At 47.1% G+C, this 27,986-nt stretch overlaps 5 protein-coding genes and 1 pseudogene across 7 annotated transcripts; 3 read left to right on the top strand and 3 right to left on the bottom strand.

The window, feature by feature from the left end:
- The first annotated feature begins 2,166 nt into the window (after positions 1–2,166).
- On the top strand, positions 2,167–4,214 carry LOC100838697 (coumaroyl-CoA:anthocyanidin 3-O-glucoside-6''-O-coumaroyltransferase 2). The gene has a single exon (XM_014901148.2). The coding sequence runs from the start codon at positions 2,646–2,648 to the stop codon at positions 4,014–4,016; it is 1,371 nt and encodes a 456-aa protein (XP_014756634.1). The 5' UTR covers positions 2,167–2,645; the 3' UTR covers positions 4,017–4,214.
- A 380-nt stretch (positions 4,215–4,594) lies between these two features.
- LOC100838393 (protein KINESIN LIGHT CHAIN-RELATED 2) lies at positions 4,595–7,386 on the top strand. The gene is made up of 2 exons (XM_003570367.4): positions 4,595–6,353; positions 6,898–7,386. The coding sequence occupies exons 1-2, from the start codon at positions 4,726–4,728 to the stop codon at positions 7,112–7,114; spliced, it is 1,845 nt and encodes a 614-aa protein (XP_003570415.1). The 5' UTR covers positions 4,595–4,725; the 3' UTR covers positions 7,115–7,386.
- A 555-nt stretch (positions 7,387–7,941) lies between these two features.
- LOC104583847 (RING-H2 finger protein ATL1) lies at positions 7,942–8,965 on the bottom strand. The gene has a single exon (XM_010237681.3). The coding sequence runs from the start codon at positions 8,824–8,826 to the stop codon at positions 8,143–8,145; it is 684 nt and encodes a 227-aa protein (XP_010235983.1). The 5' UTR covers positions 8,827–8,965; the 3' UTR covers positions 7,942–8,142.
- Positions 8,966–9,295: 330 nt separating this feature from the next.
- LOC100823079 lies at positions 9,296–11,687 on the bottom strand (annotated as a pseudogene).
- Positions 11,688–17,485: 5,798 nt separating this feature from the next.
- LOC104584309 lies at positions 17,486–21,360 on the bottom strand. Its single transcript, XM_010238571.3, has 4 exons — positions 20,999–21,360; positions 20,798–20,901; positions 17,988–19,877; positions 17,486–17,903 (listed from the first exon to the last, which is right to left on the bottom strand). The coding sequence occupies exons 1-3, from the start codon at positions 21,122–21,124 to the stop codon at positions 19,424–19,426; spliced, it is 684 nt and encodes a 227-aa protein (XP_010236873.2). The 5' UTR covers positions 21,125–21,360; the 3' UTR covers positions 17,486–17,903; positions 17,988–19,423.
- A 1,964-nt stretch (positions 21,361–23,324) lies between these two features.
- LOC100838096 (serine/threonine-protein phosphatase PP1) lies at positions 23,325–27,909 on the top strand. Of its 3 annotated transcripts, none has more exons than XM_010237680.3 (5): positions 23,325–23,578; positions 23,761–23,956; positions 25,523–26,082; positions 26,172–26,366; positions 27,579–27,909. In XM_010237680.3, the coding sequence occupies exons 2-5, from the start codon at positions 23,779–23,781 to the stop codon at positions 27,594–27,596; spliced, it is 951 nt and encodes a 316-aa protein (XP_010235982.1). In that variant the 5' UTR covers positions 23,325–23,578; positions 23,761–23,778; the 3' UTR covers positions 27,597–27,909. The 3 variants fall into 3 exon arrangements, with proteins under 3 accessions (XP_010235982.1, XP_010235981.1, XP_003570414.1); XM_010237679.3 differs by having other exon boundaries at positions 23,751–23,956; XM_003570366.4 differs by having other exon boundaries at positions 23,326–23,578; positions 23,754–23,956.
- Positions 27,910–27,986: the final 77 nt, after the last annotated feature.

The raw sequence follows: 27,986 nt of genomic DNA, 5'->3' as shown, positions 1-27,986 counted from the left end.
GGAGGTGTGGGGAAGGTGGCTGTAGAGACGGGAGAAAGGAAGAAACTCGCGAGCGAGATTTGAGATAGAAGGAGATGAAGGAAAAAAGAAACAGGAAAGTGGATATTCGTCCGCTGCGGATCGGACGTCACGGAGCGCGTCCGCGCGCAAGGCAGTTCTCCAGCCTGCTGGAAAATAGATTTCCCGTTAAGAAAAATCTGCAAGGTATTTTGTTAACAGATCAAATATTGAGCAGGCCCTTTTATTGAGGAGAGGGAAGGCCCTTGTTCAGAGAAAGAGAAAAGGAGGAATAAAGTTTTGTGGCGGAATAAAGGCCTTATGGCGCAGGAAGGCCCGAAAACTGGAAAAAGGCAACACATGGGCTTCCAAAGGGTAGCCCATATAGAAAGCCCATCTCAACTCTGCAGCCAAACGAGAGCTGCGACATGGTCGAAGGCTGGAGGTCTCTTCTCCGGCACCGGGAAGGCCCTCCTCGCCTCTTCCGTCTGGCGCTCCTGCTCTCCACGCGGCACCAGAGAACGCTAAGCCCTCACCGCACACTCCCTCCACCCGGAGCTCGATCGCCGGCCCCATTTCAGTGGCGAGGTCTCCCCCCGTCTCGACGCGAGTCCAATTCAGAACCCAATCCTCTGCTTGCCTCCATGATCCATCCTGGTGATCTCCCGCTAATTTGTTTCCGTGATCTTCCGACATGTACTCCTTGTGATTCGTCCCGATTTGCTTCGCTCATGTGAACAGTCACTATTTTTGCAGTAACCGGACGCAGTTATCCTCTGCTTCCAACCTGCTAATCTATGCCCTTTATTTTTTGCAGTAACTGAAATATCGCTATTACTGACTGATGATGGCATTTTGCATGTGGAAAGTTCTCTGATATTACCGGAAGCGAAGTGCTCTCCTGTGAACAGTGATGATAACTAGATTTAAAGCGCTTACAGCCCTTTCCTAACCAAAAAAGAGGTATCACAGGCCCAATTTAGTTTGAAATGAAACCACCAGTACAAGTGTTCTGGGTTGATATCAACATAAATCATAAATGAAGCTTGGTATGGGCTTGGAGTTCTGTGCGTAGCTGTTTACTGACTTCTGAATTTTATGCCTGATTTCTGTTATTCTGAATATCGTTTTAGATGAAATAGTTCTGAATATCATATTGTATATAGTTCTGAATATTCTGATGATTTTGTATGTCAGGTTACAGTTTTTTATTTAGTGCCAACAAATACAGCTTTATGTTAGGTTAATTATCTTGGCTCAGAAACTAAAATTTTGTAGTTTCATAAAATTTCCAGTTACAGGTGAGGGAAATCACTAGGAAGAAGGTAAGCCTTTTTTTTGTTTGCTGTTGTTTTTCTTGAATGGTTTCTCTGTTGTTGTAAAGCGGTGAGATACGTCCTTGCAATCTGAGCTTTGATTTGAGACAGTAGTGCTACAGTTGTCTTTGTTTTAGAGAACTTCCGGTTAGTCAGTTGCCTATTTCCATGAACGAAGTCCTGGAAATGTAAGAGACAAGACTCAGTGCCAGCTATCCTCTATCTAATGCAGGATGAAAAATCAGTATTTTGAGGTTATTGGCATATTATCTCTGCTTTAACCTTTTGCCATCCTGATCTGCTACGAATTTTCTATCGAGCAGTTATTGACTAACTGTTGCATACTTGCATCTTCTCAATTACAGTACCACCTCCTACAATTAAATTAAACAAGCATTTCACCCATTTTTTTCCTTTCTCTGTCCTCTTAAATCAGATAGCTGCTGGCTGGTAGTTCATCTCTTCCCATCAAAGCAACTTCCTTTTTGTTGCTGGACAGTGATACAACCAACTGAGTGTGGTACTAGCACTAGCAGCACTGCATTTGGTGCATCTGAAAGCCCTATTTCCTTAACCAATCCTCTTTTTCAGTTGCTAAAGTCACTGTGGTGGTCCTGAATCTCTCAAGGTGTGGCTTGTGTTAAATGATGTGATTGCCAGATGAAGTGAAGTGCATGATCTAGATGAGAGAATCAAACCTGAAAGTCAAACACAACCTCCTTGATGGTAACCTGCAGTAACTCAAACATATTATCAATTTTTTGAGGGGTATTTTATCAACTTTTTTAACAAGAGCACGGATCTAGCCCTGAACAGGTTAATTGACAATGTTGTCATTGATTGCCAGATGCCAAACTGTATATATCCATCTGATGAGCTCAACACAAACACTACAGTCTGTCTGTTTACTGCTGTGCTGTACTTGCTGCTGCGTGTGGTGTCTGTTTATTCTCTGTGCAGAAGTTTCTCTACTGCTACTGCAACAGTCCGACAACCTCTTCTCTTCTCCTTGGACTAGGAGGAACCTTCTTCACCTTCTCAGAAAGCAGAGAAGGCCAGCCAAAGCCATCAGCAGCCATGACAGCAATAAAGAATGGAAACAGACACACACAAGAGGGAAGAGAGAGGGAGACAGTGACATAGTGGGAGAGAGAGAGAAAGTTGGAGAATTCGGGCACATTGCCAACCACCAGCAATCAGCTAGAAGTTCGGTATAGTGCTTGTGTTCGGTGGATCTGAATCTCTTTTTTCTTTCCCTCCCCATTAGAAGAAGCACGGCAAGGGGAAGCAGGTCAGGGATCTCGATCGAGCTCGAGTTCGAGTTCTCAGATCATGGCCACCACCAGGGTCCTCGACAGGCTCGCGGTGTCGGCGGCGGAGCACGGCGGCGGCGCGCTCCCGCTGACCTTCTTCGACGTGCCATGGGTCTTCACGGGCCCGGTGGAGCGCGTCTTCTTCTACGCCTACCCGCACCCCGTCGAGCACTTCAAGGCCACCCTCCTCCCCTCCCTCGTCTCCTCCCTCTCCGCCGCGCTCGCCGCCTTCTACCCCCTTCTCGGCCGCGTCCGCCCCTGCCCGGGCGGCGGCGGAGGGTTCGAGTTCTGGTCCGAGGCCGGGGACAGCGTGGAGTTCACCGTCGCCGAGAGCGACGACGACTTCGACGAGCTCTCCGGGGACGCGCCCAGGGACGTCGGCCGGCTCTACTCGCTGGTGCCGCGGCTCCCGGCGCGGAACACGGAGGATGGGGGATTCTCTCTGGCAGCGGTGCAGGTGACGGTGTTCCCCGGGCAAGGGCTCGCCGTCGGCGTGTCGATCCACCACGTGGCCTGCGACGACTCCAGCTACATGCACTTCATGAAGACCTGGGCCGGCCACTGCCGCGCGGCCGCCGGAGGGGAGGAAGACGCGGTGCCGCCGCCGCCGTTCCTGGACCGTGCCGTCGTCAAGGACCCCGATGGCCTTGCCGCCAGGACGCTCGACGAAATGCGTCAACTGGCTTCCTCCAACGGGCCACCTCCGCCCGCGCCGCCACCGCTACCGAAGCTGGTCATCGCGTCGTTCACGCTCGGCCGGGACAGCATCGACAAGCTCAAGCAGCGCGTGGCCGGCGCCGCCAATGGCGCCGGCGCCGTCCACTGCTCGGCGTTCACGGTGGCGTGCGCGTTCGCGTGGGCATGCCTTGCTCGCTCCTCCGCCCCCAACGGCTGCTCCTCCGACCGCGCGCACCTGCTATTCTCGGTGGAGTGCCGCCGGCGCCTGGCCCCGCCGATCCCGCACGAGTACCTCGGCAACTGCCTCCGGCCCTGCTTCGTGGATGTCCCCACGGCGGACCTGCTGCTCCCGTCCGCCTCCCCCGACGGCGTGGCGTCCGCGGCGGCGGCCATCGGCGCGGCCATCAGGGCGCTGGACGGCGGGGTGCTGGCCGGCGCGGAGGGCTGGTTCCACAGGATCCTGTCGCTGGTGCCGCGGCGGCCCATGTCCGTGGGCGGCTCGCCGCGGTACGGGGTTTACGAGACGGACTTCGGGCCCGGGATGGGCCGGCCCAGGAAGGTGGAGCTGGTGTCCATCGTCAAGACCCCGGGGACCGTGTCCATGTCCGAGGCCGGCGACGGGCTCGGCGGGATCGAGGTCGGCGTCGTGCTGCCGGAGCCCGACATGGCCCGCTTCGCCTCCTGCTTCTCCCAAGGCCTCGACCAGCTATGAGATGAGGATGACGAAGAAGAAGATCGAGAGTGTTGATGTCGTTGTTCATATTGCAAAATTGCAATTGTTATTGTTGTTGGTATACAAGATCGAGAGCGTGTGTATATCTCGGAGATGAATATACTGAATAAATTGTCAGACGCGAGCGTTGTGAATGGGTTCCCGTGGCATGAGTGAATATATAATGAGTGGTCATAAGAGCGCGAATTAGCGATGAGATCGACCATTAACCACAAGGGCATACTATACGATCGTGTGCATGTTTCATATTTGTATGTTAGTCATGCTATAAGCTCAGCTGGCACATCATTTTCTAGGGTACGAAATGAAGTGGCAAAACTGACAGGAATTAGTTGGAAAAAGAGGTTTCCCAATCATGTTCGTTGCGTGTATCACGAAATGAGCTTTCAGCGGTGCACCCCAGCTAAGCAATCTTCTACGGATATGCTCTCTTGTCGGCAGCAAAAGCCAAATAGTGTCTCTCGAAACAAAGAAAAATTAAAGAAGAGAAAGCAAATGGGCTTGCTGGTGAAATGCCCAGCGAACGGCCCACACTAACATGCGGACCAGTCCAGACCGCACGCAGTTCCGAGTTAGGAGCAATGGAAGCTTACAAGCCCAAGCCCATTCCCCCACTTTCGAGAGTTCCACCCTTCCCCCATTCACCGCCGGCTACCAGCCGCCGCCGGGAACCCGATCGCCGTTCGCCATGGCGCTACGGAGAGCAGTCTCCCTCCTCCTGAGACAACGCCCGCGGACCACCATCGTCCCGACCTTGGTGCCCAAAGCCCTAAACCCCCCGCTGCTCCCCTACCCACGCCGCCACTTCTCCCCGCGTCCGCCGCCGCCCCTCCCGGCTTCGGCCGCGGCCGTCGCGGACGCCGCAGAGGAGGCGTTCGAGGCGGCCTCCTCCACCAACGACCTCTTCGCCGCCTTCTCCCGCCTCGAGGCCGCGGTCCCGCCGTCCGACAAGCGCCTCGCGCTCGCCTGCCTCAAGCTCGGCCAGCACCTCGACTCCTCCGCATCCGGTGACCCCTCCCGCGTCCTCAAGCTCGCCCTCCGCTCCGTCGGGATCCTCGAGTCCGGCTCCAGGTCCTCCGACTCCGACGCCGTCTCGCTCGCCATGGCGCTCCACCTCGCCGGCTCCGCTTCCCTTGACCTCACCCGCTTCCACGACGCGCTCTCCTTCCTCTCCCGCTCCCTCCGCCTCCTCTCCCCGCTCCTCCCTTCTAAAGTAGAAGAAGGCTCCTCCTCCGCCTCTGGGGACGACTCCCAAGGGTTCGACGTGAGGCCCGTGGCGCACGCGGTGCGGCTGCAGCTGGCCAACGTGAAGACGGCGCTGGGGAGGCGGGAGGAGGCGCTCGTGGACCTGAGGGCCAGCCTGGACCTCAAGGAGGCCATCCTACCGCCGGGCAGCCGGGAGCTCGGTGCCGCGTACCGGGACCTGGCCGAGGCGCATGCCGGCGTGCTCGACTTCAAGCAGGCGCTGCCGCTGTGCCAGAGGGCGATGGAGCTACACGAGTCCACGCTGGGCAAGAACTCTGTGGAGCTCGCGCACGACAGGCGGCTGCTCGGCGTGATATACACCGGTCTGGAGCAGCACGAGCAGGCGCTGGAGCAGAATGAGATGTCGCGCAAGGTGATGAAGAATTGGGGCGTGGCTGACGCGGAGCTCCTGCATGCCGAGATCGATGCGGCCAACATCAAGATTGCGTTGGGGAAGTTTGACGAGGCTGTAAGCGTGTTGAAAGATGTCGCCAAGAAGGTGGAGAAGGATAGCGAGGTGCGAGCTTTAGTTTTCATATCGATGGCAAAGGCACTTGCCAACCAGGAGAAGGTCGGGGACACGAAGAGGTGCTTGGAGATTGCTTGTGACATTCTAGAGAAGAAGGAATTGTCTGCACCCGACATGGTGGCCGAAGGGTATGTGGAGGTATCCTCGCTATACGAGATGGTGAATGAATTTGACAAGGCAATATCTTTGATGAAGAGGAGCTTGGGGATGCTCGAGAGGAGCCCTCAGGCACAACACTTGGAGGGGAATGTTGCCGCTAGGATTGGGTGGCTATTGCTTCTGACAGGGAAGGTGACTGAGGCCGTCCCATATTTGGAGGATGCAGTGGAGAGGATGAAAGAAAACTTTGGGCCGAAGCATTATGGGGTAGGGTATGTGTATAACAACCTCGGGGCCGCGTATATGGAGATGGACCGTCCCCAGTCTGCTGCACAGATGTTTGCACTCGCAAAAGAAGTCATGGATGTTTCCTTAGGGCCTCACCATTCAGATACAATTGAGACCTGCCAGAGCCTCGCTAATGCATACAATGCAATGGAAAGGTACAATTTCTGTTTTCTTTCAAAGGCTTATTCATCCAGATAGATACAAACATGATTTCTGTCCATCCCAAATCTGATATAACCTTGCAGAAAGTTGATGTGCTAAGATAATTTGCATCTTAGTCTGCGAGCCAGTTTGTTTTTGCAAATTCTTGCTCTTTAGCTAGTTTAGATGGGTAATGATAGATATATGATTCATGTTACGATTGCAAAACATTCTAAGATAGAAGATGGTCATCAGAGAAGTTGCCAGTGTCTTATAATCAAGGTGCTCAAGCACTCAAGCAGCATAGTTTCCGGCGCATCTTATAAGTATGCATATCATATTTGCTTCGCCAAAGTATATTGGATTCTTAACTTCTAATGTGGTCAACTACAGAAACAAAGCGGACCTGTTTTGTCCTTGTTGCTGTGATATGTGAAGTCTTGTTTCTCGCTTGCTGGAACATAGACGCTAATTGAGCAATGATGCTCCACTTTAATTACAGGAAACCTTTTTGTCTTTGAACGCTGGTTTGACCATTAACATCCCTTTGTAATGCAGCTATGCCCTAGCTATGGAGTTCCAAAAGCGAGTGGTTGATTCATGGCGAAGTCATGGTCCCAGTGCTAGGGATGAGCTCAAGGAAGCTGTTCGCCTCTATGAGCAGATCAAGATGAAGGCTCTAGCATTCCTATCACCTGAGGATTCAGCAATTGCGTTGCCCGAACCTCGAGAGCAGGAAGTCAGTTCTGATTCGGCCAAAGTTGCACAACAGTAATTTCAAATTTTCATGCCTTGTACTCTTACTTTTTTTCTACTTCTATCTCATTTTGGTGTTCGGTGGTAGAAGAAACTTTGAGACTATAATGTAGCTACTTTATGATCCTGGCTGCCCAGTAAGTAGCATTTTGTACCATCTAGAAGCCTTAACATTCTATCAAAAGTAGTCAAAACTTTAGTACATACATCATGACAAAGAGTAGGAACTCCATGGAACTATTTACTGTGGGTTATCATTCTACATAAAGCAGTACAAAGATCTTTGGTTAACATGAATCAATGTTTGGTTTCTTCCCAAAAAAAGAATCAATGTTTGGTGGACTAACAATTTCCTGCAACAAGGGAAACCCTGATGGGTCAAACTATGATGTAATCTAAGACAGGAATTTCAACTTAATTGGTGTTGTAGGGTGGTTTTGGTGAGACTTTCTGATTTGTGTTAAGATTAGGAGAACACATTAAATTCAAAAGGGCTACTACCTTTTCCTGTTGCACTCCACGTCTTTCCTTTGGTTTGCCTAGTTTCAGCTTTTGTATGCTGAGGGCCTGAGGCGCCACTGTTCTTTACTTCTGCCATCAGCTGACTTTATTTATGTTGTACTTTTCACCAAATACACATGACTCTTCATGTTACAACAAAGAAAATAGCATCACTCTCTTAAATTTGAAAATAGGTTTTCATCTTCTTTTTTGAACAGAAAATAGGTTTTCATCTTTGTTCCATTTTTGTTAGTACCATAGGAAGCAGAAGCTCATATTTATCTGAAAGAACGTCCCAGAGAAAAGAAGAAAGCTTGCCGTATTGGAGCAAGAACTGGGTACACGTCAGAACCAACCATCGTTAACAAATAGGGGTAACGATTTCCATATATTCTGCTGCTTACATATCTTGCAATCTGCAAAAGGAAAATAAGTAAATGGAAAACAATGCCATATAACGATGTTCACTAGAATGTGTGAGCAGCCTGCCAAGTTATCAAACTAAAACCACTTCCTTCCTACAATGTGCCTACACCGCCGCCGCTGTCATCTAGCTGCTGTGCCTTCGTCTACAGCACTGTCTGTGGCGACCTGCATCTGAATAACTACCTCCTCTGGTCTCTGGAGCCGATCGACACCCACCGACGGAAGCTGGTTGGCAATGGCGGCCCTGCAGAGCGGGCAGTTTGCGTTGCCCTGGAGCCAGGTGTCGATGCAATCCACATGGAAGACATGTAGGCAATTCGGCAGCAGCCTCACCGTCTCTTCCTCCATGAACTCACCAAGGCACACCGCGCACTCGCTAGCGTCGTTGCTTTTGGTGGCCTTGTTGTACCTGAACACCGGCAGTGCCTGGATGACCTGCTCGCGGAGCCCACAAGGCGGAGGCGCCACCACCACTGGAAGGTGACCGTTGTCGCTGCCTCTGCTGCGGCGGCGGCGAGAGATGGAGATGGAGATGAGTCCACCGGAGCTGGAGCCTGAGTCGGAGTCAGAGGTGGCGTGGAAGGTGAGGCAGCAGCGGATGACGAAGACGTAGTAGGTGAGGAGGAGGGCGGAGGTGGTGAGGATGCCAAGCACCGTCAGCACCAGGATCGGCAAGCTCGTCGTGACCATCGACGATGCGTGCCGAGATGACACCGACGGCAAAGATGATGATGCGAGAGAAGAGGAGTACGGTGTCAATGGTGACGGGAAGACGGAGTCCCTGCCTCTGCCTCCTGCATCCATGGACGAAGCTACTCCAGGGTCCAAAGTTGTACACTAGCTAGCGAGCTGTACCATTATGCCTTCATCAGCTCTTGGAAAGTTTTTACAGATGAACGAATGGAAGGGCTTGATATGATGTCGATGCAACATATGTAGACTAATGAGGAGGATTGGTGCTGAGGTGGGCAGGCAGGTGGCTAGAAAGGAAGAACAGGCAGGAAAAATAAAATTGGAGTGAAGTGGTGAAAGAGACAAGGGTTGATTTGACCCAACAACTAGTCTAGAAGCAATTGCTCCTTGATCGAAAGCAACCATTAATCGGAAGGGCTTCTATTCTTGTCCTTGCCCCAATTTCCTTTTGGTCTTTTCTGTTGTCTGCCTCACGGTCGGTCAGCACATTTCGTCGCTAGTCTGATGCTTCCTTGTGGTCTTTTCTTTTCTCATTTTTCTTCTCTTTTCTGAAACTATTTTCTTTACAGAAGAGAAACAAGCAGGAAATCATACAGTTAAATTTTTTAACTGTATCCAATAGAGGTCCTTATAACTTATAAGTACTACTATTGCACGAGCACAAAGGAAAAATAGTACACTTGCAAGAAAATATTGAGTAGATCATGTATGATTTACATAAGACTTCAGTTAGGACCGGAAGTGAATCGCAGCAGGACGAGAAGCCTTGGCCAACCCCAACCCTTGGGTAATCTTCTCCCTCGACGAATCCTTCTCCTCGTTCGTCCCTGGATATCTGGACGGACGAACCTTGTTGCCGTCCTTGGCGCAAAGCCTGCACGCTTTCCTGTCATGCAGAGACACTTCCTTGAGGTTCACGGCGGCTCGCATGACGCATCTGATGTATCCGGTGAAGTTGTCGTTGGACTGGAAGCCATAGATCGTCAGCTTGGCCAGACTCTTGTGCTTCAACTCAGCAGCTGGTTCCCACTCCACATTCGTTTTCTGGCTGTAGCCCTGGCGCCGCACCCTTCCGCACCAATGATCCCATACTGTGATGCAAAGCTCCTCCAGGGATGGTGCAGCTTCGAGCAAGAACAATGTCCAAGCGATGTCTCATTCTTCCGGAAGATTGTCCAGATTCACAAGCCGCAGTCTGCCGAGCAATGGCGCAGCCGCGAGCACTTTCGGGCGTTCAGGTAGAACCCGAATCTGCCACAGAAAACAACAAGTTATTCATGAGTGCAGAATTTCTACACCTTCCTTGATTGGAGTGAGTGATGAGTACCTTTTCACTTGCAAAATCCAGATGCAGATCGCTCATGGAGGGGGCATTAGCAAGCAGCTGGCTAAGCTTGAACGTGGCATGCCGCCCGGAGTGCTTATGAGGCTTAGGCTTAGCCTGGAAAGCTTGGGGACAAGCCAAGAAACAAGGGGTTCCTGGCATAGAGCAAGCTACTATAGGTCATCCGTTGGAGCTTGGGCAGGCAGTTGAGCTCCACCTTCATGAACCTCCCAAGGGCGATCCGGAGGTCGACGAGTTCAGCATGTTCTACCCGCAGCACCGAAAGGATCCTGCAGGTGTCGCACTGGATGAGACTCAACGACTAGAGCCGCTTGCAGGTGCCAAGGATGTTGGGGATGTCCGATTCCTGGCGAAACCACAGGTTCTGAAGTCTAAGCCGTGTCAGGCCAGCGAACGCATCCGGACAGCTGCAGAGGAACTTGTTGAACTGCTTCGCGAAGTAGAGGAGATCGGCGCGGGTGTGCCTGGTGATGTTCTCTGTCAGGATCTCAAACTCGACGATGGCGCTTCCGGGTCACCATGGCGTCTTCGATGGCTTTGCCGATGAAGAGGCCATAGAAGCCGGGATCGCGGGTCGGTGCCGCGTCCCGCGACCCGGAGTCGGTCGATCCAATTTGGGATCGGGGTCGCACAGGTCAATCCACCAAGGTAGTTCTTCTTCAGTTTGTCCCAGAGGTAGCGAACCCCGACCCGCGACCTCGTTCCTCGACCCGAGCGATCCGGGTTCTTGGCAACTATGGGAGAGGCACCAGTGCAGCTTCAGTAGGAACCTGAGCTTGACTTGCCGAACGGCGATCACGGTGTGCGGAGGCGGAGGCCTCGAGCAAAGGATCTTGTTCGCCGCGTCTGCCACGGCGTTGTTGGCTCGGAGCAGTCCGATGTGCGTGGTCAGAGCATTGCGAGGGGATGGCGATAATGGGGAGAGGCCGATGTCGATCCGGGTGAGCATGGCCGGGAGGTGCAGCATTTGCTTGGAGAGGATGCAGGTTCTGATGGCGTCCAGCGTGCCCAGCCTCTCCAGGATGTTGAGCAGCACGTCGTCGGGGAGGTTGCTTAGCCTGTCCCGGTTTGCTTCTGCTTCTGCCGCTGCTTTCAGCAACTGCATTTTCCAAGGCGATACATTGAGCTAACTGAACTGAATTTTCAGAGGAACGAAGGACATAGGAAGAAGAAGAGGAGGAGGATGACTTAACGTCACGCCGGCGCCGGCGAACCCTGTTGAGCTTCATGGTGATCGGAGCTCTGAGAAAATTGATCGATCTCTCTGTAGAGTTGTGTTGGGAAATACGCCAGTAATGTTCCAAGGCGGCCGGGTAATTAATCCAGGAGGAGAGACCGAGAGGCCGAGTTGGAATAGTACTACAACAGAATACCAAGTTCATCACCGATCGAGTAGTTGTAATGAGTTACATCCATGCATGTTTAAGCTTAGTCACGTCTCCAATCAAGCTCTTCAACTTCAAGCCCACGCGTCGGTTTAGACACAAACTATGAGTAGTACCGAGTAGTATTAATTAGGTAGTCTTGAGGTTGTGTATATAGATAGGAGTATATGCGCACACGCGAATATACGTTGGCCTTACCTTGTATAATTAGTCGTGTTGTGAGAAGTAATTAAGAGTCTTTTGCTGTCAAAAAAAGTAATTAAGAGTCTTTCACTTTTTATTCTCACTGAGAAAGTTTATATGACATATTTTACTCCTTTTAGCCAAAAATTCATACACTTTATCCTGCTTAAGAAACTTTTGACAGGAGCGTATCTCCTCGATACACTTCTGGCCAAGGTTAAAATTTCGGCAATCCTGAAATTTTGAAGGTCACCGAATTTCCAAAAATCATTTTGTTATTATTTGGATGAAAAATCACTGAATTTAGATGAATTTTGACCAAACTTTAATTTCAGAATTTAAATACAGAGTGACCCCAAATGTACGTGGTGGCGTGGTGCCACCTAGTAAACATTGGTTTATTAAAAGACACCCAAAAAGTTTGCAACATTTTAGACATGCTCGTGCAGCAAACAACTATGCGAAACATCCATCTAGAAAAAAGATCGCAACATATGCCGAATAAAAACCAAAGTTTTCTACTTTTACTCATAATAATGTATAAAGCAACCAAGAGAATGTACATTTGTAACATCGAAAGGATCCCTCCCAACACATGCAGAATCATCAATAATATGTCTGCATGTAGGTATCGAAACACCATTTGCAGCATCAGAAATTCCAATTTCACCGACCTTCCATTAGCACGCGTCAAGACTTTAGTTAGGACCGGAAGTGAATCGCAACAGGACGAGAAGCCTTCGCCGACCCCAACCCTTGGGTAATCTTCACCCTCGACAAATCCTTCTCCTCATTCGTCCCTGGATATCTCGACGGACGACGAACCTTGTCGCCATCCTCGGCGCAATGCTCGCACGCCTTCCTGTCGTGCAGAGAAACCTCCTCGATGTTCGCCGCGGCTCGCATGACGCGCCTGACGTACCCGGTGAAGTTGTCGTCGGACTGGAAGCCATAGATCGTCAGCTTGGCCAGACTCTTGTGCTTCAAATCGGCAGCCGGTTCCCACTCCACATTCGTTTTCTCGCTGTAGCCCTGGCGTTTCGCCCTTCCACACCAATGGTCAGGAGGAACCTGAGCTTGAGCTGGCGGACGGCGATCATGGTGTGAGGCTGAGGCATCGTGCTTAGGATCTTGTTGGCGGCGTCGGCCATGGCGTTGTTGGCTAGGAACAGACGGCCGCGCGTGGTCGGAGACGACGGTGGAGGCCAGATGTCGATGTCGATCCGGGTGAGCATGGCCGGGAGGTGCAGCATTTGCTTGGATAGGAAGCAGGTTCTGAGGGCGTCCAGCGTGTCCAGCCTCTCCAGGATGTTGAGAAGCACGTCGCCGGGGAGGTTAGAAGAAGAAGACTTAACGTCACGGCGGCGGCGGCGAACCCTGTTGAGCTTCATGGTGATCGGAGCTCTCAGAAAATCGGTCGACCTCTCTGTGTTGGGAAATAGTAATGTCCCAAGGCGGCTGGGTAAATAATCCAGGAGTAGAGATCGAGTTGGAATAGTAGGAATACAAGTTCATCACCCGAGTAGTTGTAATGATCATGAGTTCCATCCATGCATGCATGTTAAAGGTTTAGTCACGTTTCCAATCTCTTCCAACTTCAAGCCCGCCCCGCCCGGTTTAGACACAAACTCTGAGCAGTATTAATTAGGTATACTAGTATTGAGCTTGTGTATATAGGAGCATATACTCCCTCCGTACAACAAAAGATGTCTCAAGTTTGACTAAATTTAAATGCATCTATACACAAAGTAATGTCTGCATACATCCAAATTTTGATAAACTTGAGACATCTTTTGTTGGACGGACAGAGTATGACATACGCGAATATACATACGTTGCGTTGTATGATTAGGTCGTGTTATGATAAGTATTCATGAGTGAATTTTCACTTTTTACCATCACTAAGAAAGTTTATGATAGATTTTATTCCATTTAGCGAAAAATTCATACTCTATCCTATTTAAGAAACTTTTGACATGTGCCAACCAGGGTTCAAAATTTCAGGGTTGCTGAAATTTTGAAGGTCACCGAAATTTTCCAAAATTGGCATGCTTGTTGTCCTTTATTTAGCATTTTATTTCTAATTACATGCTCAAAGGTGTGCTCTCCAAGATGATGGCGATGGTGCCATCAATGATTCATCATTCCCCGCAAAAAAAAAGACTCATTATTGGTTTGCATAAAACTTTTATTAGGACCGGAAGTGAATCACAGGAGGAGAACCCATCACAATCCCCTCCAAAATCTTCTTCCTGGACGAATCCTTCTCCTCGCTGGTTCGTGGATAACTCGACGGACGAACCTTGATTCCATCTTCAGCACAAAACTCGCACTGCTTCCTGTCATGGAGACACACCTCCTTGATGTTCACCGCTGCTGCCATGATACGCTTCACATATCCGGTGAAGTTGTTGTCAGGCTGGAAGCCATAGATCGTTAGCGTGGCCAGCTTCTTGTGCTTTAAATCAGCAGCAGATGGCTCCCACTTAACATCCCTTTTCTTGTAGAAACTGTCTTGTGACTCCATTTGGCACTTATGATCCCACACTGTGATGCAAAGCTCCTCTAGGGATGGTGCAGCTTCAAGGAAGAACATTGTCCAAGTGATGTCGCATTCTTCCGGAAGATTGTCCAGATTCACATGCCGTAGTTTGTCTAGCACAGGAGCAAGCACTTTTGGGCATTCTAGTTGAACCCAAATCTGCGACAAATAAAGCAAATTAGTAACGAAACTCACTTATACAAGTTACTAATGTTACACAGACCATCAATTAGTGATGAGTACCTTTTCACTTTCAAAATTCAGATGCAGATCGTTTATGGAAAGGGGCATTGGCAAGCAACTGGCTTAGCTTGAGGGTCTTGTCCGAACCACTTGTATTAATGAGGCTTAGCTTGGAAAGCTGAGGGACAAAACCAAGAACCAAGTGATTTTCATCACAGGGCCAATAATCATAGGTCATCCGTTGGAGATTTGGTAGACAGCTGAGCTCTACTATTTTGAATTCCCCCAAGGTAATCTCGAGCTCAACTAGTCCAGCATGTTCTACTTGGAGCGTCGAATGGATCCCTGCGTCACACTCATACAAACACAACGACTCCAGCCGGTTGCAAGTGCTAAGGATGTTGGGTATGTCGAATTCACAAAACCGCATATTTTGCAGATACAACCGTGTGAGACCAGCAAATGCATCTGGACAATCACTAAGAAAAGCATTGAACTGCTTTGCATAGAGCAGGAGATCGGCAGTAGTGCAGTCTTTGGATTCCTTCTCCGTCAAGATCTTGAACTCGGCACCGTCCAACTTCTGGGTTGACATGGCACGTGCAACGGATTTGCCAATGGAGAGACAGTCGTGCCGTCTCAGAATGAATCTGAGCTTCAGTTCGCGGATGGTGATCTGTGGAGACCTTGTACCCAGGATCTTCTCTGTCACATCAACCACACAACTATTCATTCGAACATTACCGCACGAGGTGTTGAGAACAAGGTATTCGTTGTCGATGACTATCCTCGAGAGCTTGGCAGGAAGGTTCAACATTTGCTTCGAGAGGATGCATGTTCTTACAGCATCAAGCGTATCCACCCTCTCCAGGATGTTGAGTAACACGTCATTGGGCAGCTTGCTTAGCCTGTCTCCATTGCCAGCTGCTGCTTTCTGCATTTAGCCAGGGTGGGGTTAGTATGTCTTATTCCATGATACATTGACTTGCATCAGAGAATAACAAGAAATACTCCGATTGAACACAAGCAACGACTTACAGCGCGGCTGCGGCGACGCCTATTGAACTTCATTGTGTGACACGATCTCAAACAAGACCAAATTCAGTCGACAAATTGCGCCGATAACAAAAGTTGCAATCAAAATTTATTCTTCTGGAAAAGAAGCTCCTTCCTTGGTGCGACAATTGTCGACGACTGGCTGAGCTTATTATAGCCTCCTATAGTCTCCTCCGACTCGATCTCCGAAAAGCAAAAGGAGTAGAAGGCTTCCAAATCCGAATCAAGCTCGTGTACAATTCGTAAATCGCCTGATTTACTATTATTTCACGAGATGCGGAGATATAAAAATTGCTCCTTTTTTAAATACAAACCGAAATTGAGCCTTTTCTTCTACTAATCCGAGTACAGAACGAAATCGGGGCCTCTCTTGGGCTTCCTTCTCTTGAGATCCCTTCACCTACACCCGGACCGGACGTGGTTCAAACGAATAGAACGGGGAGGGGGGGGGGGGCGGGTGACGGCGGCCGCCGGGGGGGGCAGGTGGGGTGGGGACTGGGGGTTGGGAAGGAGGGAGGGACGACTTTTAGGGCAGACGACGCACGAAGTAGGAGTATACCTTTTTTTTGGAGAGAGTAACCTGTAATTTTATTCAAACTCGAAAATCATTACAGGTATAATGCTTTGGATCATAGACATTAGAAACTACAAGGTAACTCTTATAATTAAGAATTACAATGAAAACTCTAAAAGCCATCTTCTCCTTGGTATCATTCTTTGCACCATGAAAAGCTGCCGAGGCTTCAACATGAAGACTGCAATTAAACTGAAATAGCAACCTTGCCACTCGTATCCCTGCACGATCTTGACTACCTTCGAAGGTTTCGAAAAGCCCCTTGAGTCGCTCATCCAAAAAGATGAGAAGCCGTGAGCGTTGAACGTACTTGGGCCGGGGATGATCCCCTAAAAGTACAGATCGTTGAACTGCAAGATCTTCACCAGAACACCATAAGAGGATCCCAGAGATACAAAAGATAAACCAACAAAATCACCATGACACGCTAAGAAAAACTCAACAGATACGTATAAACGGATTTGCGAGTACACAAACCCAAGATCTGCAAGATCAGGTACACTGAATCTATGATGACTAAAACTCTCTGGCTTCGTGGCAACGCCCTTTGAGACAACACCACAACAAAAAAAAAACCAGAGTACCTTTATTTGCGATGGCATCGCAACCTCCGCCATTACGTTGCCGATCAGAACCAAACAATTGCTATAAGCAAATACTTCTGAACACTCTTATGAAAAATCGAGATTTTTTTCACCTCGCAGCGTCAAGATGGCGGCCGAAAGCAAGGAGAACCGTGAGCCTTTGACGACCACGGCTAGGGCAGTGCGCTCAAGTAGGAGTATACCTCTGTCCTGTTGTAGTGGACCTAGACCTAGTAAGATTTGGGTTTGGGCTGATCTATGAATTTGGGCCCAGTAGTTTAACACGAGCATGGAAGAGGGAAATACTGCACCACGCCAAAGGTGGCAGTCAGGTTTAGTCGAGTGCATCACTACTGTATCCATATAGAACATGTGTATTATCCATTCACGACCTTGTCCACGGCTTTATAATTGTACTCGTGACCATACCCACAAAAGTGATTGTGCATTAACATGAGAGCATAATACACACAAAGGAATTGACATATTATAGTGATTATGCATCAATAGAAGATTATAATTTACATGAAAAATGATTATGCATTTCCATAATCATTTCTTGCCCACGAGTAATTTGCTAACGAGGGGCATCAACCGTGGGAAATTATGTTTTCTGAAATTGTATAATTTTTAAACCGAAAATTGGAAAAAAAAATCAAAAGCTCGAACAAAGCAAATGTTAATGTTAAAGCCCAAAAGTTAGAAAAGTGAAAGCGGAGATAATGAAAAAAGAGCAGGACAAACAAGCCAGACAAAAATTGAAAAATTCTTCAGACAGCCTAAAAATGGTTGTCAGAATCGACCGTGCGAAGCTTATCTTATGGTGCTCTGTCAACTAGGTGTCCCCAAAAAACTCTTCCTATAGTCTTTGTTTCGGCGTTTAATTTCTATTTACTTTCTGTAACTATTGATATATTATTTGGAGAAAAGGATATTTCATCGATCAAACAAAGGTTACATCAGTTTTTGTTAAGAAAAAAAAACAAAGGTTACATCAGCGGAATCCATGTCCGGCCAAGGCACTACTCCTCAAACTGCATATGCCGTGTGCTGGCTAGACCTTGCATAAAGTGCCAAGTCGTGACTGATCTTGTTTTTTTTGACGAGTTTTTAATCTCCCTCTCTGTGGCGCGAGCAAACACTTGTCTCCTCAATAATACCTCGATCTACCCCGTCCCTCGGCTAGGATCATTTTCCCTAAAGAGCAAGGGCCAGACGCTCCGTGCGGACAAAAATCCTATGTGACACTAACAACAAACTAGTTGCTCATTCCGATCAGGAATCCCATCGGGTACCTAGCTTTTCTTCTTCGCGGAGCAACGTGGATTGGTCCCTTCTGCGAATAAGAGCCAGAAACCATTAACCACCTGCTCCTCGGTTGTTCTTTTGCTAGGGAGCTTTGGTATCTTATTTTTGTTACCTGGGGGAAAGAAGAATGGATGCCAACAGCGGCCTCGTCCATGACAGAATGGTGGTCTCTCATTCAGCTTGAAGGCAGAGCAAGGAAAGATCTGGCCACCATTGTTACCCTCTTCAGCTGGACGCTCTGGAAACACAGAAACGGCATTGTTTTCGACAAGAAAGTTCCTAATCATGCTAGGGGTCTTGCGGAGGTGGTTGCTGAATGGAAGATTTTGGCCCTAGCTAAACTGTTTAGTGAGAACAATGTTTTCAATCTTCCATTAGATGTTGTTAGTGGGGAAATGTGGAGAGATATGGGATAATCAACCTTGTAAACATCTAATACTGCTTCTTTGCAGCTTCTTTCTATAAACAATGATACGTCATTCTCGACGAATTCTAGAAAAAAAAGATTTTGTTAAAATTCTATTGAGCTACCCAGTGCATGCTAGAAAGCTACAGGTAGTACTGGTGTTGCGACATACATCCTGAATCCTATTTTTTCAGATTAAAGAAACATAGCCGTATTTGTAAAGAATCAACTCAGATTCAAACCATCAACTGAAAATTACTAAAGAACTCAACTTGTGCATTAGGATATCATCAATACACAATTAAGAATGCTAGCTAGGTAGTGGCGAAGAGATTCAGTAAGTGAATACTATGGTCTGTCAGAATTCAAGTAGAAAAGAATGGTACATGGACAGCTTAATTACAACAAGAATATCTGGTGAACTTATGTCGTATTACCCAGTCTAAACTACAAACATATAATTAAGTTATTTGCTACCCCAAGTTATCCTCCCCACAAAACATAAAGAGAAGAGCTATATTCTCTAGCTCTGTTAATCTGCATATTGATTGACACCTTCACCGTGCAGATTTCTTTACCCTTTCTATATATACAGCAATATCCAAAGGTCCATCCACAATAATATTTGGTGCAAAAGAGTAACCATTTCAAATAAAACAAATGAGAGAGTTACAATTCCAAATGCAGAAAAAGAGCGTAATATGAATATTTATCAATGGAAAGCAAATTGCACGCCCAAGACTTGCATGAAAATGGCCTAAACAGTTAGCACATATGGAAGCAAATAGATTAACTGACTGACCGGGTTCATCTAATTCGTGTATAACTGATCAAACAAGTTCCTTACAAATTCTCCACAGCTAACTAGCATTGTTCACAGCCACAGAAAGGTATGTACACAAACACCAACAGATAGGAGAAGTGGACAATACATAAGAGTAGTGACATATCAAAGCCAGTGTATCGAAACCAGGAGATTAAGCCCATACCCAAGAACTGATTTTCATAGAGGCACCACTGACTCTATATGAAGCTGCGCTGACTTTTAGTTACAACCACCTGATGACCATTCTGCAAAACAAGGAGTATACGGTACACCCCACCAGAGTTCTTCAGCCGTGCACATCACCTGCACTTCTTGACTATCCATAATCAGTAATGTAAATCAAATTACGGTCTGGATGAATTGCAAACGCCCTAAAGGACTCTTCATCGTTGTAACACTCCCTCCCAAACAGTTCCAGAATGTTGGTAGCAGTATGCTTTAGGGTCCACCTCCGACTTGCAATATCCTCAAGGACCCAAACATAGAGTTGGACTTGGGAGGAACCATTGTCCTTATATGTTAGCCAAGCATGCAAGATGCCCAGAGACTGCCCAATGGTAACAATCTCAGTTCTGTGCGCCATGTCCACTAACCACTCGATTTCCCTCCAAGTCTTCCTCTCGATATCGACCATGATTATCCGACAATCAAGGCTACTCAAATACATGATGCCATTCAGGAATACACACGGTGGCTCACGAAGAAGAACAATCTCCTGCGCCAACTTGTTCTGCATTGCAGTCCATCGTCCGGTTTCCAGGTGGAATCTTCTGCAAGACGAGACAATACACCACTTGTTTTTTGAGTGTCCGATGGCGCGTTTAGTTTGGAGAACTGTCTTTGTGACTTTTAATCTCCCACCCCCCTCTTGTATCGCGAACATGTTTGGACGCTGGCTTAATGGGATGGGAAAATCCTTAAATCGCTCATACTTGTCGGTTCTTGTGCGACTTGTTGGTCCATTTGGAATTGTCGTAATGATTTGGTGTTTAACAAAAAGAAAGCTTCCAATTTCTTGCAGGTTATTTTTCGGGCAACACACTGGCTCCGTATCTGGTCCCTACTGCTTCCGATGGTGGCCAGAGAGTCTATGAAATTTGGGTGCAGCCGTATGGAGATGGTAGCACGGGAGTTTTATAGCCAGTTTGGGTGGCGCGCCAGGCTTAGACTTGAGGCTGGCTGATTTCTTGGTCTCTTGTTTTATTTTTGAGATGTAACTTTGGATGATGATTTTGTATTGAACTTTAATAATATGATGGCTGTGTGCATCGATTGATGCAGAGGCCGGGGGTTTTCCTCCTTTTCCGAAAAGAAAAAAAAACACGTCCTCCAGCAGAATTCCTCAGGCATGCAAACACCGCGAATCGGGAAGGAGTGGCCATGTCGAAACGCAAGAACAGATCGTACTCAAGGACGTCCGGTGACAATACGAGAGGCAGCACCCTCCACTCCTCGGTGGCAGGGTTGCACACGACGTACTGGTATTCGTGCCTACGATTCCCAGCATTTCAGGAGGTGGATACGACGCGTGAAAGGGAGCGCCGGGTCAATCAGAGGGGCGCCGCCTCTGGACAGGTTGCGGAAGCTGAGGCCGCGGTGGTCGTTGAAGAAGAAGCCCGACAGGGTCTGCGGCGACAGCTTGCGGATGGCAGGGTCGGAGCAGAGGGCCAGCCATGGCTTGGACACGCACCTGAAGCGGCAGAGCGACTTGTAGGGCACCCGCGACAGGATCTCGAATAGGGCATTCTCTGGGAGGTACTCCTCCTCCTCCTCCAGCTTCTTCTTCTTCGAAATCTACGAAGGGAAGAGAGGGTTCGTTGATTTGGGCTCCCTTGATTGTTGGATTTTAGGTTCGGGTGAAGAAGGAGAAGAAGAGGGGAAAAAAATTTACCTCGAACGCTTCCTCGGTAGGGGCGGGGAACAACGGCTGGGGGTGGGGCGGGGCGTCATCGTCGCGGCCGCTCGCCGGCGGGTGGTGGTGCTCCGTGCGGCCATGGTCGCCTCCTCCTGGCGGCATTGTCTCCTCGGGGCGGCTCGCTGGGAGTCTGGGACGAGCTAGGGGTTTCGGAAGGGGAACGAAGAGGGCGGCGGTTCGGTTGCTTTCCTCGCCAACGGCCCAATGCGTTCGCTACTTCGCTGGCCTCACTCACACAGTCACACAGCTGCATCTGCCAAGTTTTTTTATTTTTATTTTATTTTATTTAGAAAAGGCTGCATCTGCCAAGTATGTAGCTCAAAGTGTTCAGGTATTGATATATGGTTCAGTGTGTCACCATGTCACAAATACAAGGTTCAGACCGAAAAGAAATCTTATTATTACTTCTATTTTATTGTTCGTATGATCTAAGAATTTCTAATGTTCATGCGTGCCGCATGCAATATAGACATTGCTTAAACTAGTGTTAGCTTAGAGTCCTATAGACTAATGGCACATCTAACATCTCTCGCTGATACCATCAACCGTACATTCCAAGCAAAGACTGACAGATAGGTAGCCGACGACTTAATTTCTCACGACCTGGTTTAAGCTCTCAATTAATTCGATGACGGATGTCGATCATGTGCCACAACACACAAATCTATCTCAGAGCACCAATGATAAGTGCGCCGGCCATTTCGGACGGAAGATCTTTTTTTCCACGGCATGGATCATCCTCGTGTCCAAAGATTCAAAGCGCATATGTATAGCTAGGATGACCAAGATGGAGGGAGGAAAACCACTCACCACCCATTCCCATGAACCAAATCATCAAAAGTTTGCATCCATGCACAATCTCCCCCTCTCTCTTTTTTCTCTGTCCCGTCACATTCTTTTTTTAAAGCACAGTACAAACGAAGATGCTCACAACACGCGCACAATCTTTCTTCCATCTCTTATCTTCTATTCTACCCTATTGTTAGTGTGCTAGTGGTTGTGAAATGCTTGCATTCTAGGCAGTCATGGCGAGACGTTGACCATAAGGTTTAAGAGTGGCCAGAGGATTTTACTTGGTAAAATTCAGTAGTAGGATAAGTCCTCACAAATTAGTAGTCAAAATATTTAACTGGTTGTGCATGCATTTCTTAATACAAAGTCGATACATCAATCATGTAGTCTCTTTTAAGCATACATTCGAATTGTCATCTTGGATACACCGTCTGATGCATGTTTTCACGTCGTTTGCTCTATTAAAGACGAGAAAAACATTCAGCAACATCGATGCTCTAAGAAGTGTAATATATAATTTTCTACTTTTGCTAAAAAATCATAAATGCGACAAATGTGAAAGAGAAATATTTTATGTGACTTACTAAAAATGAAAGAAAACTCATGCGGCAAACTCTACAACTTTTTTTACACTAACACTGTCAGACTAGCATAATCTTAACAGTTAGTTCAGGGCAAAACGTTGGCTTGCTCCACCATGCGGTTGAGGGAGCACGTGCAGTCACCTAGACCGGCATGTCTATGATGAACCGTTCCTCGTGCAGACATTGCCGCCGGGCATATGGGATCCCCCATGTCTCGCCGGTTCACAGTTGCGGAAAACACCTTTTCATCTGCGGGAAAAAGAAAACGTCTTTTCCGAGCGAAAATGTGTGTGACGTGGCCTCTTATGTATTGGCTTTGTTGAGACACGAAAGATCACAATCTTGTTGATCCGAATACTCTGGTATGTCTTTTCATCTAGAAATGAAACACAAGACGTGTAACCGAATAAATCATGTGCCTTATTCAGAACAAAAACAGTTTTTAATCACTTATCGGCAAATAAAAAAGCTAACTCTGTTGACCAGAGTCTCCAGGGTCAGTTCAGGACGAGGTGTTGTACAGGCAGCAACTAACTCATTTAGCAGAAAATATTGCGCCTTATTTAGTCCATACAGTTGCACTCACAATTGAATGCCAAATGTGGGGTTATGGGATACAAAGGAAAAATACAAAAGGAGAAGAAAAGGTCTTGCTCGGCTCATAAATAATTGCAGCCATTTTTGTACAAACATCAGCATTACACCGACTCTGGCCGTCTTCCATCCTTCCAAAAACATCACTCGCATAGTTGCATGCAAACCAACAAAAACCTGGCTAGGAAATGTCAAATGAAAAGGAGACGGGGACAAAAGAAAGAGCAAAAATAACCCCCCCAAAATATTCTTGTAATCTCCAACCAAGCACCTAAACAGAATAAGAAATTACCCAGGGGGCTTAACCGCAAAGGCTAGAAGCTTTTATTCCAAAGTCCAACACTGGTCTTTGGGGAATCGGCACAGGAGAGAGAGAAAGGGAGAGTTAGAGAGAGAAGGGAGGGGGAGAGGAGAGGGAGACCCAATATCCATGCAAAGAACAAGAAATCAGAGAGGCAAGGCAAAATTCCAGTCCAAATCCCCTCCAAAAACCCACCAAACCAGCTCCCCCATCTCCAAGAACAAGAACAAGAAAGCATCCTTGAGCACAAGGGAATAAAGGAGCCCGGAAAGGCGAAGACAAAAGGTACTATCTTTGAACCATTTCAATATACTGATCGCAAGCCAGGAGCCGCCTCCTCCCCAAATCCCTCAAAAGAGCAAAGCAAACAAGATTTATCCGATCTGTGCTTTCAGTTTTTTGACCGCAAAGTTCTCGTTTCCTTTTCTGTAACCGTTGCTGCTCTTGCGTTCTTGAGAAGTTTCAAGGAGAGCTCGGAGAAGGGGATGGATCCGGCGCTGCTCGACAACATCATTGGGAGGCTGCTCGAGGTAAAGAGCCTGAAGCCCGGGAAGAACGCGCAGCTGTCGGAGTCGGAGATTAAGCACCTATGCGCCGCCTCCAAGGAGATCTTCCTCTCGCAGCCCAACCTCCTGGAGCTCGAGGCCCCCATCAAAATCTGCGGTAATCTTTCTGATTTCTGTGACGCCTGAGCCATTTCTTGATGTCGGCCGCCTCGAAATGCCATATTGGGGATCGGTTTCGTTGGTCAACGGGTAGCAGCTGAGTGGTTTGTGCTTTTTGAGCGGTTCCAAATCTGATCTTTTGATTTATTGTCATCCATTGCCCTGTTTATTGAGGTGTTCCATCGTTTGATGGACCAATTCTCGACTGTAATGGAGATTTATCATGTGCAGTAGCTGTTCCTAGTGATTTGGTATAATTGGATTATATATTCCCTTTGCTATTATTCACTGGTAGGTAGTGGCTAGTTCTCAAAGGGATGGTACTAATTTGGAAGTTAATGGATGTGTACTGGGTGATTTTTTGGTCAATCATTGTAGCATAGATGTCCTTTACGATGAATCAACCATACCTGTTATGTTTTTAGGCACTCCAAATTTCCAAAATCTGGCATTTTGTCAGATCTCTTAGGGTTCTGTACTTCTATTGATAATGGAAAGTTGTCATTGTTTTTGTTGAGGAATGATGACTCCATTCCATTCAGCCATTCGGTACACTTCAGGCAAGGTTGAATGGTTAGTCTCTCACCTAGCTTATTATCAAAGTGTGCAGTTTAAAATAAACAACCGATAATTGGAATGTTCTGATTTACGGACAAAGAACCAGCATTTTAGTTCTCTTAATGTTTTTCCCATGTTTGTACACTTCAGGCAAATGATATATAGTACAGGTCTATATGTCATTCTAGCTAGCTTTGTTGAGTGCTATGTTTACTGAAAATAGCTCTGAGCGCCTGAGCTAATGCTAGCTGGGAATCACGCCCGCCGATTGTGCATGGGGATCGCGGTCAATTGGCCCCAACGCGTTTGTATTTCTGCGGCCCAGTTGGTATTCTGCCATATTTCCGGTCGCAGCTACAGCTCTCTGGCCCATCAATCGGCTGGGCGGCACACCTCTGTACATTTTCATCAAACGCGTCCTGCTCGGCGACCCCTCATAAGATTGATTTTCATCTCAGCCTGTGTACATTTCTTTGGACTGCTCGCATTTTATTTGGCCCAATTTTTTAACCTTGGAGTACTGCTCGGCACAACATCAAATCGGCCCATGATTAAAATCCCGGGCCATTTCAAACGCGACGACCTGTGCCAACTCGGAGCCATGTTGTTTTGGTCCATCTCCAGACGAGCAAAACGATTCGTCTGACTGGGGTCCTATACCGCATACCGGGCCAACATTTACATCGCCCGGGTCCATATTCCTCAATTAAATAGATTTCTCTCCCATGATTTGGCCCACCAAGATGCCAACCAACTGCCTGGATAATCGGGCCTGATAACAGGACCGAAGTAGCTCGAGACTCAAAAATCTGCGTCCTATGTTTACTCTATTTTATATTGGACTACAATCTTCCAGTTAGTACATGTTTTGTGATAAATTATTATATCAACAACTTATGTAAGTTATGTTTTGGAAAACCCTTCTGAATTTGAGTATTAATTTAGAGAAGCTTGAGTAACCTTCACAACACTAAAATGTTAATTTTGCATAAATTATTCTTGTCAGGTGATGTCCATGGTCAATATTCTGATCTCCTGAGGCTCTTTGATTATGGTGGATATCCTCCTGAATCCAACTATCTTTTCTTGGGGGATTATGTGGACCGGGGAAAACAAAGCCTTGAGACAATATGCCTTCTTTTGGCTTATAAAGTCAAGTACCCTGAGAACTTTTTTCTTCTAAGAGGCAATCATGAATGTGCATCAGTAAACCGCATCTATGGGTTTTATGATGAGTGCAAGCGCAGATTCAGTGTAAAACTCTGGAAAACATTTACAGACTGTTTTAACTGCTTGCCAGTATCAGCATTGATAGATGAAAAGATTCTATGCATGCATGGTGGTCTTTCTCCTGAATTGAACAAGCTGGATCAAATACTCAACCTCAATCGCCCCACAGATGTACCAGATACTGGATTACTGTGTGACCTTCTTTGGTCAGATCCTTCCAATGAAGCGCAAGGGTGGGCTATGAATGATCGAGGTGTTTCATATACATTTGGTCCTGATAAAGTGGCTGAGTTTCTTGAGAAGCATGATTTAGACCTCATCTGCCGAGCTCATCAGGTGCGCTATGCTCAGAAAGTACCCATCATATTTATTTTTTCCCTTGTCGAGTGGCTTGATTGGTAATTTATTTTCTTGTTGGATTGTAGGTTGTTGAAGATGGATATGAGTTCTTTGCTGATCGTCAGCTTGTAACAATATTTTCTGCGCCTAATTACTGTGGAGAATTCGATAATGCTGGTGCCATGATGAGTGTTGATGAGACGCTAATGTGCTCCTTCCAAATACTGAAACCTGCGAGGAAAGTGTTGAGTGGTTCAACTAATACCAAGTCTGGCTTCAAGGTATGCATAACTAACATGAGAACACTTACATACATACAGCAGGGTGCAATAAAACTGCAAGACTGTTAGAGCCTCCTGCTAAATTGACGTCACTTCTGTACAGTTATTTCATTTGGTTGTCTCTTAACCTCGAAAAGGGATCTGAATTGTTAACATGAACTGCTAATGGAGCCATTCACTACATAATTTTGCACCTATTTTCTGTATGTGATTAGTTGAACACTTCGTTTACAACCAGAAGCCAGAACTTCAACTACAACTGATAGGCTACTTCTTCCAGTTTACGTGATTGTATCAATGCATTCCTGAAATTCCTCTTGCAGTTCCCCAGAACACTTGTTTTTTTTTTCTTGTGCACTTGAATTTGAATACTGCTCTAGTTCTCATATTAAGTATTTTTTTATTGAGACTGTCAAGGTGGCTCAACTCAACCAAATGTATTACTTAAGCTTATCTCCTGTAGGCAGCAGCCATCTACTTTATCAACAAAATACATTGACTTACCGATTACAATTAGTTCTTAGCTTTGACTACGAAATTCATCCACACAACATTCTGCTATGACACAGTAATGTATTATTTACTTCTTTTTTTATGTATTGATTGTGGCCATGTGAATAGACGTGCTGAGGTGCATAATCCCTCAAATTGCTTTAGAATACGTACGTGCAGATTTCAGTTTCTAGTTCTATGGCATGACAGTGCATGTCATAATCATGGAGAGCATAGTTGGTGTTAGACATTGACCTTGCATGATGGTTCCACCTGTATCTTTTATTATAACACTGTTGCCTTTTTTTACCATGACATTATTGCCTTTGACGTACCTTGATTTGGTCCCCACTAAGTTTGTGTGGTAGTATCAGAATAATGATAGGGCAGATGGTTAGGTTAAGCAGAGAGCTAGTTAATTACCTGATGTCCGATGATAAAGGACATATAATTCTTTATGTGCTTGAATGAAGAACGCTTCCATATGTACAGGATTTTGACATAAGAACAAGAAACATCCCTGCCATGCCCCGGGCCTGTACTAGATTAAACACCATACTAACTGGAAAATTAATTTTTATTTGCCGCTGATTGTACCAAAATAATCCTCGTTGGTAACCAAATAATCATGAATGATCACGAGTTCCTTCTTGATACATGAACAATGCAGATGCTGAAATGCAACTAACCTTCAATTTTCTGTTGTCCTTGTTTGATTAGTCATTGAGAGGCTGGTGATGGCGGTACGGTGCTTGGTGAAAGGTGAGCAAGCTGTGACCAGATCTGCAGGTAGGCACATACCTTGAGGAGCGGCTGCAACTAACTGGCATTTTCGCCTACACCTCAGGGCCCGAAACAAGAACCACAGAAATGTACAACTCTCGTCGATGGAACCGTACATTGTTCGTGTCGGATTAACACTCTTGTAATGTATTATTGTTTTTCTGCCGTGTGGATCTCTTATCGCGCAAGAGGATATGCTGTGAACTCTTACTGTTCTTCCCCCTCTCCCCTTTCCCCTATAAAAAATTCTAAGGATTCAGGATTCCAACAGGCGTACGGCAGTAAAACGGCTGGGAATCCTGAGTACTCTTTGGACCCAAATTTTCATCCCAGCGAACAAGGGCG

This window comes from Brachypodium distachyon, chromosome 3, assembly GCF_000005505.3.
Source record: "Brachypodium distachyon strain Bd21 chromosome 3, Brachypodium_distachyon_v3.0, whole genome shotgun sequence".
Classification (NCBI taxonomy): domain Eukaryota; kingdom Viridiplantae; phylum Streptophyta; class Magnoliopsida; order Poales; family Poaceae; genus Brachypodium; species Brachypodium distachyon.
The sequence above is the reverse complement of the archived record's forward strand: the minus strand, read 5'-3'. Positions and strand labels throughout refer to the sequence as shown.

Excerpts from the sequence above, each read along its gene's own strand:
- LOC100838697 (XM_014901148.2), top strand. The coding sequence starts at position 2,646 with ATGGCCACCACCAGGGTCCTCGACAGGCTCGCGGTGTCGGCGGCGGAG.
- LOC100838393 (XM_003570367.4), top strand. The coding sequence starts at position 4,726 with ATGGCGCTACGGAGAGCAGTCTCCCTCCTCCTGAGACAACGCCCGCGG. Across the intron at positions 6,354-6,897 it reads GCATACAATGCAATGGAAAG|CTATGCCCTAGCTATGGAGT; the intron begins GTACAATTTCTG and ends TTTGTAATGCAG.
- LOC104583847 (XM_010237681.3), bottom strand. The coding sequence starts at position 8,826 with ATGGATGCAGGAGGCAGAGGCAGGGACTCCGTCTTCCCGTCACCATTG.
- LOC104584309 (XM_010238571.3), bottom strand. The coding sequence starts at position 21,124 with ATGCCGCCAGGAGGAGGCGACCATGGCCGCACGGAGCACCACCACCCG. Across the intron at positions 20,902-20,998 it reads CTACCGAGGAAGCGTTCGAG|ATTTCGAAGAAGAAGAAGCT; the intron begins GTAAATTTTTTT and ends TTCCCTTCGTAG. Across the intron at positions 19,878-20,797 it reads AAGTCGCTCTGCCGCTTCAG|AAGATTCCACCTGGAAACCG; the intron begins GTGCGTGTCCAA and ends CTCGTCTTGCAG.
- LOC100838096 (XM_010237680.3), top strand. The coding sequence starts at position 23,779 with ATGGATCCGGCGCTGCTCGACAACATCATTGGGAGGCTGCTCGAGGTA. Across the intron at positions 23,957-25,522 it reads GGCCCCCATCAAAATCTGCG|GTGATGTCCATGGTCAATAT; the intron begins GTAATCTTTCTG and ends TATTCTTGTCAG. Across the intron at positions 26,083-26,171 it reads TCATCTGCCGAGCTCATCAG|GTTGTTGAAGATGGATATGA; the intron begins GTGCGCTATGCT and ends GTTGGATTGTAG.